This window comes from Myotis myotis, unplaced genomic scaffold (assembly GCF_014108235.1).
Source record: "Myotis myotis isolate mMyoMyo1 unplaced genomic scaffold, mMyoMyo1.p scaffold_m19_p_1, whole genome shotgun sequence".
In the NCBI taxonomy this organism is placed as follows: domain Eukaryota; kingdom Metazoa; phylum Chordata; class Mammalia; order Chiroptera; family Vespertilionidae; genus Myotis; species Myotis myotis.
In genome coordinates, this window is record NW_023416313.1 from 71,974,343 (window position 1) to 71,991,392 (window position 17,050).

Consider the following 17,050-nt stretch of genomic DNA (forward strand, 5'->3'; position numbering starts at 1 on the left):
CTTTAAAATATTTCTCCTTTGCTAGCTAGCACCATGTTAAATTTTGTCAGTAGAGGGCGCTGAAGAGATACTGCCAGAGGAAGGTGCTCTTCCTGGTTTCAGTGGCTCCTGCAGCAGAATCCTCCAGCACCAGGCTCCTGCAGACCAGGTGGTTTCTCCAGGGCCAGGATCCTACAGTGCCTGGTGGCCAGCAGCCGCCGGTGGCCAGCAGCCTCCCCCCAGTCTACTCCTGGGTGATTTCATAGTCAACTCCCTTGAGCAATACACCTTCCCATGTACCCTAGACAGTGGATTTCTTAGAAATTTGGAGGGTAGACTATAGGCATAAATGAAATTTTATAAAATATTTTAGTTTTTCAAAATACAAGTCAACAATATTGCTATAGAACTGTTGAGTTTACAACTGTTCCATTTCCATTTTCCCACATAATAGTCCCAACAATTCTTTAGATATTGCTATTTTCTCCATTTTACAGTTACGAAAACTGAGTGTTAGAGAGGGAAGTGACTTTTGGGGGGGATTTACAGGTAGAGAATAGTAGAACTGGGATTGGAATCCCAATCTCCATATTTTAAATTTCATGCTCTTTTTACTATGCTGCGCTGCTCTGGAAGTAGGTATAAAAATAATCTGGGCTATTATTTACTGAGTGCATTCTATGACTAAGCACTTTGTTTTCTAGAGATTATTTCACTTAGTCCTCCAGTGTAGGAGTTGTTGCTATTGTCCCTCCCCACTTGAGAGATACAGAAATTGAGGACTGAGGAGTAAGATTACTCGTATGTGATCATATAGGTACAAGATTGTACAGGTGAGATTAGCTCACGCAGTCAGAGTTCTTGACCTTATGCTATATTCCAGACCAAGGGGGAAAGAAGTCCAAAATCTGGATGCACTGGACGGGTGTCTCCAGAAGTAAGAACTCTCCTGAGTACTGAACTACAAAAGGCATGCAGAGTGCCTGCCACATGATTGTTCAATGAAGGTTTGTTTCCTTTCCTTTCTTCAGGGAATCATATTGATACACAGACACTCCTTGATTTATGATGAGATTATGTCCCAATATATCCATCGAAGTTGAAAATACATTTAATGCACTTCACTTACTAAACATCATAGCTTAGCCTAGCCTACCTAAATGTGCTCAGGACACTTAGGTTAGCCTATAGGTAAGCAATTATCTTTAGTTTCTCCTTAAGAGTAATTGTCTTTCACTTCTCACCAGAAGCAAGAGCCACAGATGGGCATTTTGTTGACAAGATGGGATACAAAAACGTAACACACAATATCCAAAAAATGCTGGCAACACAGTACTCTGGCGTATTGGTGGTTTACTCATGATCCCGTGCCTGATTGGGAGCTGAGGCTCACTGCCACTGCCCAGTATCAAGAAAAGTATCTGGTATCGGACTGCATATCGCTGGCCCAGGTAAAGATCAAAATCCAAAACTGCACCTAGAGTTTCTACTGAATGTGTACCATCATCGTAAAGTAAAAAAATCCTAAGTTGAACCACTGTGAGCCAGGGACCCTCTGTAGTCTAAAGGTGTGTTCTCATCCTGGCTCTGCCACGTACCACCTTTGTGACCCTGGACAATCTGTCTAATATCTCTAAGCCTTCATTGCCCTCTTCTGTAAAGTGGGTCGAATATATATTTGTCAAGGCTATTGTAAAAAATATTTGCGATGACATATGTAAGATTTTACCCGCATAATAAAGAGATTCTTAAGAAAAAAAAAAACTATTGAGGAAAGGTCCTAAGAGACTCATAGATCTCACTACATAAAAATGTCATTTGTATGTTAAAAATGCACTATATAAAAAGGCTAATATCATATATATGCGTGTATACTAGTATATATTACAGATCAATAATCAATGCATTAGATTTCAGAAGAAACTGGACAAAAGATATATCAAAGAAAAGAAAAAAATACAAGTGATTAAATATATGAAAAAGTATTCAATTTTACTGCTAATCAAAGAAACAGAAAACAAGATACCACTTTTTACCTAACAGTATGGTACAGCCTTAATAAAAGAGTAAATTGAAAAAAAAAAGAGTAAATTGATACTATCAAAATGACAGTCAATAATGTTGTAATAATCATGCACAGTGTCAGGTGGGTACAGGAGATATTGAGGGGAATACTTTGTAAAGTATATGATTATCTAATCACTATGCTGTATACCTGAAACTAGCACAAAATAACACATACTTAAATTGTAATTGAAAAGTAAAATTAAAAAAAATATCAATGTGCCTCCTCTTTCATAGAGCAGTCTTATTTCTAGAAATTACCCTGTAGATTAACTCAAAGATATGTTTTGTTGATTTAAAGATACACATTTCCTCACATTTAAACATTTCTGAAATTAGGATGTCATGTCAGAGTTTAACTTTAACATTCTTTTTCTTTCTTCTTAGACTTGCTAGTGTCTTAGAGTTTATAAAATATGGTATATATATAAGGATTTTTTTTTTGTTTAGCAGAAAACTGGCAACAATCTAAATGTCTGTGAGTAGAAGACTGGTTTAATAAAGTATAGTGCAGTTATACAATGCAATACTCTGCAGCCCTTACAAAGAATAAGGAAGGCATCAGGGGAATGTGACCAAGATTTATTTCAAGTTATAGACTAGTATGTAACAGGAAAAAAGAATGTGTGTGTGTACATTTGGGCATACATTTATCTCTGCATAGAAAATAGCTTTTATGCTAAAATAATTTTATTAACCTGATGTTAAGAAAGTATCTGGAAAGAAAAACTAATCTAGTCACTAAGTAGTTACAAGAAGAACAGAATGAAATGCACCTTTTTGCTGGCCCATCCCAGGCCTGCAAGGAAAGCCATGACCAATGTGCAGAGTCCTCCGGACCCAGGGAAACCCAAGTACGTGCTGCTGAACACCGCTAGCACAGAGAGCCCCAGGACAAGGAAGGCTCTCTTCCATACGAGTTTGCTCTGGAGGGGAAAAAAGGTTGATTAGCTCCATTATTTCATATTACTGATTTTTTCACCTTCAAGACTTAGTTACATACATCATGGGCATTTTGTAAAGAATAAAGATATGACATATCTATCATTTTTATTATAGATACAGTGGGGCCTTGACTTATGAGTGTCCCGACTAACGAGTTTTTTGAGATAACAGCTGTTTCTCGGCCGATTTTTTGCATTGAGTTGATAGAGTAATTTGAGTTAAAGAGCTCCTTAACGAGCTCGGTCTCTGAACGAATTAAACTCGTAAGTCAGGGCCCCACTGTATTCTCTGTTTATTCTTTAATGTGATGCTCTCCTGGTTTTTCTAAATACCAGGAAGCTTTAAGAGGCTATAGATTGTGTTGTGTTTTGTTGTTGTTGAGTTTTATTTTTGTTTATTTACTTTTGTTGTTGATTTTTAAAGTCTAAGAAATGTGTACCTCTTTCCCTTTACTTTTTGCTGTTCAGCCTTTAAACTTCTTGATAACATTAGAAGGCAGGAGGGTCTTTAAGAATGCTTGACTTCGATGCATGCAGGCTCTGGAGGTGAAATAACTAAGTTAATGCCCTACTGCACTGCAGTCTAGCTATGTGACCTTGTTCAAGTCACTTCTCCCTAAGCTTTGATTTCCTTATCAGTAAAATGGTTGTATGAATAGTACTCACATCATAGGTTACCAGTGGACTGCACTAGATCAGAGCTTCCCAATAGAACGGTCAGTGGTGATGGAAATGTCTGTATCTGCACTGTCTATGGAAGTGTCTATATCTGCCTCAGCCACATGTAGCTAGTGCCTGCCATATGGAACAGAGTGGCACTTTATTGAACTTACCATATCATTTTATGCACAATTTTACACACATTTTTATTTTGTTGTGTAATCAGAAAAATCCTGTCATTTTCTTTTTGCATTCAAAAAAATTTTTTATAAAGTTTTTATAATGGCTTGTTACAAAACAATTTTACTAGGAGTTTTGTGGAGTACAATATAAATTCAAATATAATTTTCTTACTTAAATTTCTACTTTAGTTGTTTCTAATCCCATTCAGAATACTTTGAAATCTTCAAAATGCCAATTCATATAGAAAAAAAAAATTAATTTATTTATCCTAAGGAACTTAGGACAGTAATCATTAAGAAATCATTGTGAACCATAAAGAACTTTGATTTCCTTGGTTAGAAATATTGGACTATATTGTAATGAAACATTAAGGTATATTTGATAGTATTAGAATCTAAAGTATTTTGATACTAAAAAGGGGGCTCAAACAGCCATTTTATATCTTAATTTAGTTGAGTATTATGAACCATAAGTAAAAACAAATAGACACAAATAGAAATAAAGTTAAAATAAATGAATTTTAAAAAATTAAAAACTTGCATATCATATTGTTTTGGAATTGTTATTTGTTTTACGGTGAAACTTAAAATGTACAGAATAAAAGTTGAGAAGAACTTTCAGGACTGCATTCAAATCTCATGCATTTAGTCCTCTTTATAAAGCTCACGGGCAGCACTGTGAGAGCAACAAGCAGTATGAAATGGGGGCATTTTCTAAGTCCCGCCCTTCACATCAGCTTTGAAGGAAGTGCTCCATAATGTTTTTCCAATGATACTTAGAGCATGACTTTCTTGCAGATTATTGCTTTTACCTGGTCACTGCTTGGAAAGTACTTAATGAAAAATCCAAGAAGAAATCCAGCTGCCACACCAATCAGCACCTCCAAAACTCCTCTGAAGACATTAAACAGTGTGGAGCCTTAAAAACACATCAAACGGAAGACTTCAGACAAAACTCTAAATCCACAAATAAACAGATTGGATTTTAAACATCAACATAAAACATCAAATTACATTGAAGGAAGAGTTTACAGATATTTTCCGACTCTGCATTCTTAAGTACAGTGTATCCCCCAAAAATGTATACACACTTTGAATGATTATAAAGTCAGTGTTTATTAACATACAGTTCATTTTCAAAATTTAAAAGAATCTACAGAAATGAATTGTGTTTTTTTTTCCCTCAATGTCTGTTTTCAAACTGATGACCACTCTGATCCAGGCACTGCTGATAATGCGAAGCAATGGAATCAAAAACATTAAGAATCATTTCCTTTTATTTGTGTGCCCTCAATTAGTCGACTGTTGCTGTTGTTTTTTTTTTTAACCATAAACTCTATCTTTAATGTATTCCCATAAAAAAAAAGTCCAGTGGCACTTAGGATAAATTTTTTTTTGTTCAAATCTTAGTCTGGTATTTGAGAGCCTGATTTTTTAATAATAAGTGTACATTAATTTTGAGTAGCTCTGATATGTATAGAATATAGTAATTTAAGAATCTGGCAATTAAAATCAAGATTCTTTTCTTATCACAATCAGTGTAAGGGACTTACCCATTCTCAAATGTTTATTCTAAAAGTAAATCTGAAAAAAAAGTCCTGGGGATGTAAAGTACAGCACATAGAAACTATAGTCAATAGTATTGTAATAATTAGGTATGGTGTCAGCTGAGTACGTGAATTATCGGGAGGATCACTTTGCATATTATATCATTGCCTAACTACTAGGCTGTACACCTGAAACTAATATAAAGTAATATTAAATGGCCAACTGTAATTGAAAAATAAAATTAAAAAAAATATTTTTGAAATTGCCCTTAGAAGTCTAGCTTCTTTGAAATATCATAATATGGAGAGGTGAGTAGAACTATATTTTCCACCATAGCATAAAAGATTTAGGCCACTTCAATGAAACAAATCTCTGTTAACACACTGCACAAAAAAATTTATTAAAATTGCTCAACACATAAAGCCTTTCTTCAACACTATCCTCAGAATAAATGTATTAATGAGTTGTGGTGGTTTCTTGTTATTCTGCTACTTGTTATTCCCCACAATATACTATTTTGGCGTAAGGATGTTTGAGCTGAGAAGAAAGATACACGAAAAGTTCTCTATACTCCCTGTATTTGCTTCAAAGCTGGCTATAAATTTGTAAAGATGTCCCTCTCCCCTTTCTACCAGGAAGGACAGAAATTAACCACTGACAAAGCCAGGGACCCTCATAAACTCAGAGATGGCACCAGAGGAATCTACATAACAGTTTTTGCTAAGACCAACCCTCATCTACCATTAATTTTCTCATACATTTGCCTTTCCATAATTTGCTGCCCTAAAAACTCAAAAGTCCTTATCCTTTGTCTGGAAACTTTCTACAAAATTATTGTTTCTTGCTAAGGTGCCACTTAAGCCCAAGTTCTAACCACTCCTTTGAGTTACTCATCACTGAGTACTCCCTTGTATACGTAGCACAATACACATGCTAATAAACTGTTTTTCCCTGTTAACCTGTCTTTTGTCAGTCTAATTTACAGGGCCCCAGACAAGGAACCTGAAATGGATAGAGGTAAACCAGTTTTTCTTCTCCTACAGTTTCAATCATCTCTCTTATTTAAAAATGTAATACCTTGGCCCTGACTGGTTTGGCTCAGTGGATAGAGCATTGGCCTGTGGACTGAAGGGTCCCAGGTTCAATTCCAGTCAAGGTCATGTACCTTGGTTGTGGGCACATTCCCAGTAGGGGGCGTGCAGGAGGCAGCTGATTGAAGTTTCTAACTCTATCCCTTTCCCTTCCTCTCTGTGAAAAATTAATTTTAAAAAAAGTAATACCTTGTAGTAATTTTATTTAGTTCAGACAACTCTCTGTTAGGCAAAGTATGACTGTCAAAAGTATATAATAATAACATATGTCTCAAACCTATTACAGTAAATAATAGACTATAAATGTATAGAAAGTGCCAATGACTGTCAGTCTCATATAGTAAAGTTGTTTAAAAAAAAGACTTCCTGGGTCGCACCTCTGAAAATTCTGGTTCAGTAGGTCTGTCAGGGCTTGGGATCCACATTTTAAAGAGGCTCCAGGTAGTTCCCATCCAAAAGGTCTAAGGGCCCCGTCTGGGAACAGGTAGAGGGTATGCAGCATTGTCAACAAGGAAGGTTTTTAAGCTATCCACAGCCTCCGACCCTCCAGATTATGAACACCCAAGGAGACCCTCCCCATTGCCCTCTCTGTCCCTGTTCTTCTTACTCCCCAATGATTCTAATGCAAACTCTGTTACTATTGTTAACGAGAAAACTGTAGGCCCCCAATGGTGTCACTCGTGCTAAAGCCCATGATATCAAACCTAGATTTAACACCTGATTTAACTGCAGTTTCAACATCTCTCAGAAATACAATCTTATTCATAGGCAATCTGCATGATAAAAATTCTTGTCTCCCACCCCACACCCCAAAAGACAGTTTGTTCTAAAAATAACCCTTTCTTTTCTTTTGTTAAATCTTTCTTTCTATGACAATCTTCCATTTTGTACAACCCCATAGAGTGTCTTCTAGTTGCTAGATGGGATATACCTGATTCATGAATCACTTAATAAGGCCAATTAGATGTTCAAGTTTATTTGGTTGATATATTTTTTTAACACTCTAAAGTTGTGTTTTCTATTCCCAAAGGTTTTGATTTAACTGGTCTAAGGTAAGGCCCATATATGAATATTTTTTAAATTCCCCCACTCCCTATGTAATTCTAGTGTGGACAAAAGTAACTTCATACTAAACCTGACAAACTCAGGAGAGGCCTGCATGGCGGATCTTACAAACTCAGAGACTAAAAGTAACCACATAGGATGGTTTGAATAATAAAAATTCCTAACTAAAAGTGGGTCATGGTGTTTAGTCACATCCCCTCCCTGTAGCTTCTTTACCCTGATGAGCCTATTATCTTTCTCCATCTAAGATAACATACCTTTGCACTGTCAGAGTAATCTCATTTTCCAGATCCCTCAGAGCACACCTCCCACCAGATCACAGGCCCCTCACTGTTACCTTGTTCCCCACATACCATCTCTGTGCGCTGTAAATGTGAATAGTTAACTATCCTATGTCCACCAATGAAAAAGAAGTATGTCTTATTCTTTATCCAATCTCAGAGATTTCACTGTTTTGCTTTCTCCTGCCTCCCTAATCAACCACCAATGAATTTTATGTAGCACCCCTCCCCCACATACAGCTCCTCCTTTGATTCTAATGTATAAAATAAGCTGTAAAACCGCTATTCTTTGGAGCATTGTCTCAATATGTTGAGATTTTGCTTCCAGGCACTTGTAGTTAGTTTGGCCCAAATAAATGCATAAAAATTCTCTGCAGGTTTGGATGTTTCTTACATTGACATGTGTGCAGCTGAGGCTGAGAACCATTAGATTTTAATTTAATAGGTAATAGGGAATCTTCATTGGTCCTTGAACAAGAAAGTAACATCATGAAAACCATATTCTGATGAGCTTAATTTACTAGTGAGAAATGACAGGGACTGGGTGTAAGGCAACTGGGGCAACAGGAAGAGGTGAGGCTCTAGGTAATCAGTGTAAATCATATATAACCATAAGTGGTTAAGATAACTACTGGGGGCTGGAGAGAGAATACATAACTTCCTAAGGTGTGCTCCTCTTTTATTACTACTTAAACCAAAATACATCCATATCAACAATTATCAAGTATTAATAGGCTATTTATTAAAATCATTGTTGTTATTACTCATAAAATGTTAAAGATGAGAAAACAGAAATTGTTCCTTCCACTTGGAATGTTCTCTGTCCTTTGGGCTCATTGAAAAACCTACTCATCCCTTGTGTGAAGTCTCCATACAGAAGCTGTTCTCCTTTAAACTTTGCTACTTTGCAAAGTCCTTTGTGCACCTCCCATGCTACTTGAGCAGTCTGGGTTAAGGGAGTAAAGCTAGAAAGCTACTGGTCCCCGCTTAGGTAAGGACCTAACTCTTGCAGTTGCTTTCTCTATTTCAATTTGCCTTAATCAATCATCAAGCAAATATGCCATGCTTATGTCATCACAATCTGTCTCTAGAGCTCAGAGAACAGCACATTGTGAGCTGATCAGTTTACCTGTGGAAAAGGCCATGCCTAAGCACGTGTTGAAGCCAGTGATGGCCAGAATGTCATCGAAGCTGCCAGCTGCCATGAGTAAGGTTGGGACACCTTTTTCAACACCATAACCTCCTTCCTGCAAAAGGAGCATTGAAGGCACCACGACAGCTGGAGAGACAGCACCTACAACAAAACTAAGCAGGCAGTGCTTAAACATTTATGGTAGCATCTCACTCATCATCATTGTTATGAAATTACAATAACCTCTGCTCTTTTAGAGCACACATGTGAGAGAGTCTTTTGAATGGCAGTGATGCATCAAACCAGAAACACATACACACATACAAGTTCTACAGAACACTTGACAAACTGTGGCCATGCACCACCTACACTGTAAGCACTTTGGTTGCCTAATATATATCTGCATTTATGGGTGGTCTAGAAGACCTAATGAGGTTAGGCTCCAGGAAACTGCCATTTTAAAAAGATGGCCATGGATCTGTGGATTGGAACACAGTGATCTCGGGCCTTCTACCGGGCCTTGGCATGTAAAATAAGACAACAGACTAGGAAGGGGAAGGCCATCCTGACAGTGACAGTGATACTAAGAATAGCAGCAGTAGTAACAGAAGGAGCATGTTACAGTGCTTACCATGTGCCAAACCCCATCTTAAGCAGTTTGCATATATTAAATAATTTAATCCTCACAACAACCCTATGAAGTAGCTACAATCATTCTGTTCATTTTGCAAATGAAGACATTGAGGCACAGAGAGATTAGGTAACTTGCCAGAGATCATACACTGGAAAGTTACAGAGCTGGACCTGAGCCCAGGCAGAATATAGCTACAGAGTCTTACTCATGAGAAGCAATAACTAACGTCTCACCTACTTATTACCCTACAATTTTACTAAGCAATTTATATTTATTTACCTCTCCTGGCCCTCAGCCGTTGGAAATAGTAACTGATAGTGCAAGGAAGAGGCAGCAGAATCCCCTAATCACAATAGTCTAGAGCAGTGGTTCTCAACCTGTGGGTCGCGACCCCTTTGGCAGTCAAACGACCCTTTCACAGGGGTTGTCTAAGACCATCCTGCATATCAGATATTTACGTGACGATTCATAACAGTAGCAACATTACAGTTACGAAGTAGCAACGAAAATAATTTTATGGTTGGGTCACAACATGAGGAACTGTATTTAAAGGGCCAGAAGGTTGAGAACCACTGGCCTAGAGGAAAACGGTACCAGGTGATCACTGCTGATGTCTCAGTGATCCTTTGTGCCGACTCTGGAGTGAGATCCAACAGCTCTCTCAGCAGCACGGAGTCAGATGTAGGTAAAAAGCCTATTACTTCCTCAATCGTGTAAATTATTATGACCACTGTAAAAGTTAGCACCGGCAAAGATGTATGCTCTTCATAATATTTACATGTTGGACTATTAATACTTAAATATCGTGCTGAAATATCCATTTTGTATTTTCTGATGTCCTTAAGAAAATGCTATTATGCATTCTCTTGTATCGAATTAGAGAAAGTTCTAAATATCCATGCATATTTTCATACGACAAGGAAAAATCATTACCCCAGGATAAATGCCCATTGCCATGGTAACCCCATTAGGAAGTGGGCGAGAAGAGCGGACGTGCATGCCTCCACAAGACAAGGACCGACGGATAATCGCATACAAACACCCTTCAACTTCTGCAGGGCCTGCGATATAAAAACAGACATTCTAAAGCAATCTGCTAAAGACACACAGAGAAAATGACATGAATTGCTTTTTCTTCAGTATTGAGACCATGTCTGGATCGTCATGAAGTTTCCAGGTGATGCGTTTTATTCTACAAACATTTCAGTGTTCTAAGTGTTTTAGAGATAGCTTATTTAGTCCTCATAGCAACCCTATGATACACGTAATATTATTACCACGGTGTTTTAGATGTGTTCATCTGAAAAGGCACAAGTTCAAGTGATTTGCCCAAAATCATGAAATTGGTGAGTGGTAGAGTTAGGTTTGAATCCAGGAAGGCAGCTCATAATCTCCACACCCGTTTAACCTTCTCAGTGTTGGCTTTATGTATAACCTGTGGCCCCAGCATGAACCCAGGTTAAAGACTCATCCCTAAGAATATTCATTTTATATTCAAAGACATACAAGAATAAAAGCATTCTAGAAAAGTATACTTGAGACTCATTCTATATACCAGGCAGTTTCCTAAGCCAGTATAGTTAGTCCTGAACACCTCATTTGTAAAGGGTTTTATGCATCAAAAATATATTTCTCTCTGCTCATTACTTATAATTATGGCCTATATCTCTGTCAGAGAAAGGGAGGGGCTTTATTCTTGGTGCTGTCCCCAAACAGGCAGTAACTCCACCTTCTCCAAGAAAGAGTATGGGTACATCTTCTGGGGACAGTCCTGCATGAAATAAATTGTGTTGTCTTTTTGAGAATGCCATGCAGAGAGTCCACATCCATTTCCTAAAGGTCAGGGATTCTAAATACTTGTGACATTGGAAGAATAAAATTCCTAGTCAACAGTTAGACATTTACAACTTCAGTACCTTTGAATCAAGCCCAAGGCCAGCACGAACCAATATGATAGACAGGGCTATGCTTCTCAAAGCAGAGGACCACTTGTGCTTGATCTGTACATTATCATTGATGACAGGGATATTTTTTATGAGAAACCCAGCAAGCAGCATGCCTGGAATGGAGAAGTCAAACAACCCTTTAGATAGTTTTCAAATACAGAAAACACTTTTTGGCACTGTGGATATGAGAGAGACTACTCTGTAATCTCAGGGACCACTTCCTTTATGCTTAGCCCTCAGATAAAATTACATTAAACTTTAATTTAATATTAATATAATACAGGAGCAAAGAAAAAGCTTTAATATACAAATTGAAAGGACAGATTAGAATAATTATTAGAATAACTGAAATTGAAAGAGAGAAATAGGAGGCAGTATTAGAAAACGTGATCAAATATTAAATGTTTTAATAAAATGCCTAATAAAATGCCTAATTCAGTCATCTCTTTATGTGCAACTAGCAAACAGTTCCTAAAATTATTTGCTAAGTCAGATTACCTGAAATAAATATCAACACCTATATGGGCTCTATTTTACCTTCAAACCAGATAATTTAATAAAAAAGACATAACCTGCTTTACAAAGGCTTAAAAGTGGGTTGTGGTGAATTGGATATTGCTCTATCATGTCAGCTGGTGCCTCTTTTCGTCAGTCATTAAACACATACCACTGCCTTCAGTATCTGAGACACTGTAGTACAAGCGTGTCAAACTCATGGCCCGCGGGCTGCACGCGGCCCAGCCAATATAACGGTATGTAAGAAACGTTTTAATAAAAATTTCGTAACTTAAATTTCACAATGTCCTGTTATACATGATTATTAATAATGAACTACAATGTTCACTAATGACTGATTACTATAATCGTGTTGCATTCATTTCCCTTACGCACCTTATGTGCAGGCGCACCATTTCACTCCACTAATACTAGCAGCGAATATTTCAGCAGCTGATTGCCACATCATTAGTCTTGGACTGACTTGTTTGGTGTGCACAACAGGAAATATTTCGCTTTCGGAGAACAGGAAAAATAGGTTTATTTGTGCTATGCTTATTAATTTGTGCAGTTATTCAGTGTCTGGTAAGTTAACGTTCAAGAAAAAAATTAATTTTTATTAAAATGTTCTATTATTTTATGTTAACGATTACTCATTTATTTCAACCCTTTGTCTCTATTGAAATAAACCTATGTTTCTATGAAAATTGAAGCTTTTGTTTTTTTGCGGCCCACATAAACTTAAACCTTGTTTATTTGGCCCGTGTTAGCCTTTGAGTTTGACATGCTTGCTGTAGTAGGTATTTGAGATAATGAGCAAGGACTCAGTACTGCTTTCAGCCAGTAGGGGAGCAAGATATACTGACATCTCAATGTTAAGGGAGCATCAGTATGAACTGAGACAAGAGATATGAGTCCCAGAGATCCAAAGAAGGGGAAGGGGAGAAAGGCAGGGTTAGGAAAGCTGAGTTTTTATTGATTTCAGAGAGGAAGGGAGAGGGAGAAAGAGATAGAAACATCAAAGATGAGAGAGAATCATTGATTGGCTGCCTCCTGCATGCCCCATACTGGGAATTGAGCCCACAACCCAGGCATGTGCCCTTGACCAGAATTGAACCCGGGACCCTCAGTCTGCAGGCCAATGAGCCAAACCAGCTAGGGCAATCAATACCAGCTAGGGCAATCATTATAATGATTAAGGCATATAACTACCTGAAATCAAAAGGAATAATAATCTTATAAAAATTCAAAAACATCTTATGGAAGGAGGACTTTTTATTCTCCAAGTGAATGTGAAAACAATTTCCCTGGGACCACATTTCCTTTGCCAGAGGTCTGGGGGATGGGGCCACCTGCTTGCGATATGGCAGATGTCCCCTTCTTGCCTCTAAGCATACAGGAAACTCTGCCTTGGTTGTAGAGGAAAGAACACCTTCTTTGATAAGGTGTATTCTTTTTTCCCCTTAATTTGTTATTATAGAAAGTTTTTTAAATATACAAGGATTATCAACAAAAGGCCAATTTTACTTCAAATACTCCCAAGTTATTTAGAAGCAAATCCTTATTGAAATAAATTAGCAAAGAAGTTGCTCACATCACCGATGAGTGAGTACTAGCTAGCATCACCAGAAATATTGGTTGATATTTTTGTTTGTTTATATAAATGAATAAGAACAAAATATGTGTTGGAACCTCACTTGTTTGTCAAAAATGTGAGTGACTTACAAGATATCAAGTCTTGATGTGTAGCATATGCTGATTTCTGTCTTATAAATACTTCCATCCTGGCCCATGTTAAGCTGTGAACATGATGTCACCGAATGTGTAGTTGAAAGAAATGGGCAGTAAGTATTTATAATTTAATTTTTTGAAATCACCATTTTTCACTACGGGCTCATAAAATTCCTCAAAATTTAATTTTCAGTGTTTAGCTCTAGCACAGAAAATACAGAAATAGCTTATTCCTTTATTTCCAAACTACTATTCTTAAAACAGGATTTACACTGAAGAAGACAGGAAGTGTTCAGCACTTACCAAGAAGAGGAGGCAGTGGAGGCAACGTAGGTAACTTGATGAACCCAAAAAGTTTGCCTCCGATGACGGCACAATAGAAAAGGATTATAATCCCAAACAGGTTTCCTCCAGGAAGACATTCACTGCCAGTGATTGACCAAACTACAGCCCACAGGAGAACAACCATAGTAACTGAAATAAACCAGGAAAATGAGTTTTTATCAGTAAGTTGTTATATGCAGGTTTAAATATAACCGAAATTAAAAAAAAAACACACATTGAATACGTACACAAATACTTATAACCATGTGTAAATTTGAGAACATAATGACTATGAACAATGAGGTAATAACCCACATCTGAGGAAACAGACTGTTACGCCTGGCCTTGAATCCACCTAAGTGCCCCCCTTCTAGCTCCATCCCCAGTTCCTCTCGCCCTGCCAGAAGGAACTGCTATCTTGAATTTTTTTTTGCCATTTTCTTATTTTTCTTTATAATTTTACCATAAGTATCTCAGTAGTTAATATTAAAAAGAGAATCACTATCTTTACCCTCTTCACAGGAACATGAGAATACTTGAACAATCACATGCCAGTATTTTAGTTCTGCATTGAAGTAGACATTATTATTTCTTTTCTACAGTCACTGTTTGTTTAGAATTACCCACATACTTAACCTATTTTTTAAAATATATTTTTATTGATATCAGAGAGGAAGGGAGAGGGAGATAGAGATGGAAACATCAAAGATGAGAGAGAATCATTGATTGGCTGCTTCTTGCATAGCCCCCACTGGAGATCAAGCCCACAACCAGGCATGTGTCCTGACTGAGAATCGGACCGTGATCTTCTGGTTTATAGGTCAGTGCTCAACCACTGAGCCACACTGGCTGGGCCTTACCTATTTTTTTTTAAACATCATTCACTATGGCATCTCACACCTTTCACCTGAGACAACAGTTGCCTGAAGTATTCCCTTTAGTAGAGGCATTTCTTAGAATGTGAAATACTTTTCCCCGTTTGAAAACCTTGTGTTCTACAAACCTATACACTGAAAATAGAAAGGCTCACGGGAAAACAGAGTTGGCCAGACCACTCTAAACTCAAAACTTGTGACCAAAGCACTAACAAAAATAACAACCATCCTGAAAAAAAAGTGCCAACCCAGTTAAATCTCCACTGACATTTGTCTCTCCCTCCTTCAGTCTCTTCTTTGCCGACTATAACCCTGGAACCACACTTCCTATTTCAAGATGGAGAATCTTGAGGGCTTTGCCTTAAATAGAGAGGAGTTCCATCTAAATCTGCAGTCTTCCCCATCAATCAAATGTTGTAATGTTTGGTTTTATTAACTGAGTGAAAAGTGTTGGCAGCTTCTTCATCTGTACTGTCAGCTTCGTCACTGACAAATGGTTTCATTGGGCAGCGTAACGTAGAAAGTTAATGGTCTTATGAAATTCCTACACCAGCAACCAACTGCCTGAAAAGAAGGCACTTCCACAGAGAGCTCAGCTTTTTAAAAGGTCCTTATATTAGCAAGGCTTTAATCTTTTTTTAAAAAACTTTAAAAATATTTTTGTTGATTTCAGAGAAGAAAGGAGAGGGAGAGAGAGAGAGAGAAACATCAATGATGAAAAAGAATCATTGATTGGCTGCCTCCTCCCCGCCCCTTACTGGGGATCAAGCCCACAACCAGGACAGGTGCCATTGACTGGATTTAAGTCTGGGGCCCTTCAGTCCGAAGGCTGACGCTCTATCCACTGAGCCAAATCTGCTAGGGCAAGGAATTAATCTTTAATTGTAAGAAAGCATATACCAGATTTCTTTTTGTTTGTTTTCAATTCACTTCTATTGCTTGATGAGGCAAAGTATTAATGTGCCAGGAAAAATTATGTACAAAAATGCAAATTTCATATTACACTGACATGATTCCCTATTTACCATTTCAAATGAGCTGAGTGGTACAGAAACACTTGGCAGTGAAGTATGCTATGTTTCTCATTAGGATCTGTTCTATTTGTCTAGAATTACCTTCATTTTCATTTTTAATAGATAGTTGTTCTGGGTATACAATCCTAGGTTGAGACTTTCTCAGTTCCTTGAAAATATTATTACTGTTTTCCGGCTTTTGCTGTTGTTAATTTCATTTTAAGTTTAATTTCAGTTCTTTTAGGTAATTTTCCTTTGGCTGTTTTTAATTATGTTATGTTTAGGATGGATTCCTTTTGCTTCGCTTAGTTTTTGGTGTTCATCAATTTTGGAAAATTCTGTCTTCATTTCTTCAAGTATTTCTTTGCCATTCTTCCTATTCTCCTTTTCTGGAACTATGACTGGATAGTTACACATATGTTGCTAACTCTCGTTTTCATATTATCTTTTTTTGTCTGTGTACTACATTCTCGATAATCTCTTCAGACCTATTTGTTAGTTTATCAACTCCCTTTTTATTACTTTGTTGCCTAATCTAACTACTAAGTTTTCTATTTCAATTATTATACCCTATCTTTCATTTCTAGAAATTCAATTTGTTTCTTAATAGAATATCTTTGTTCATTTTAAAAATAGTTACTTACTTTGCACTCATAATTATCATCTCAACTTCTTTATAGATACCAAAAATATTTTATATTAAATTTTCATATAATGCAAAATTTTATAATCTGTTTCCTTATTCACGTTGTCATATTTTTTAGTTTGTTTTGCAATAGTAACCACTTCCTTGGAACTTTATCTTTGAGAGTTGTTGGAGCCTCAGGTTGAATGTGAGCTTTGCCAGATAAGCTCTGAATTTGCTTCTGTCATGCACTCAGAAGCTAATAATTCAGGACCACTTTTAGACATATTTTCAGCTTGATTTTCTTCACTGACTTCGGAACACAAATCAGCATGAATTTACACATTTTTAGTGGATACTCTCCCACAGATAGGTTTAGCTGCTGGCCCCATCTTTAGGGCAGGTTTACCTCAAATTCACCATGACACTGGGTTCCAGCTGTGTATGGGTAAGGGCGAATG

The 17,050-nt window shown here is 37.2% G+C and overlaps 1 protein-coding gene across 3 annotated transcripts in view; it reads right to left on the bottom strand.

Annotated features, from left to right (window-relative positions):
* SLC9B2 (solute carrier family 9 member B2) overlaps positions 1–17,050 on the bottom strand; it is a 57,640-nt gene that overhangs the window by 16,021 nt on the left and 24,569 nt on the right. For 2 of the 3 annotated variants that reach the window (XM_036341014.1, XM_036341032.1), the window contains exons 4-9: positions 14,056–14,226; positions 11,497–11,639; positions 10,514–10,641; positions 8,944–9,119; positions 4,642–4,748; positions 2,820–2,969 (exon numbers count right to left, since the gene is read on the bottom strand). In XM_036341014.1, the coding sequence (XP_036196907.1) occupies positions 2,820–2,969; positions 4,642–4,748; positions 8,944–9,119; positions 10,514–10,641; positions 11,497–11,639; positions 14,056–14,226 (875 nt within the window). The remainder of the gene's footprint in view (positions 1–2,819; positions 2,970–4,641; positions 4,749–8,943; positions 9,120–10,513; positions 10,642–11,496; positions 11,640–14,055; positions 14,227–17,050) is intronic. The other variant, XM_036341022.1, reaches the window with a different exon arrangement.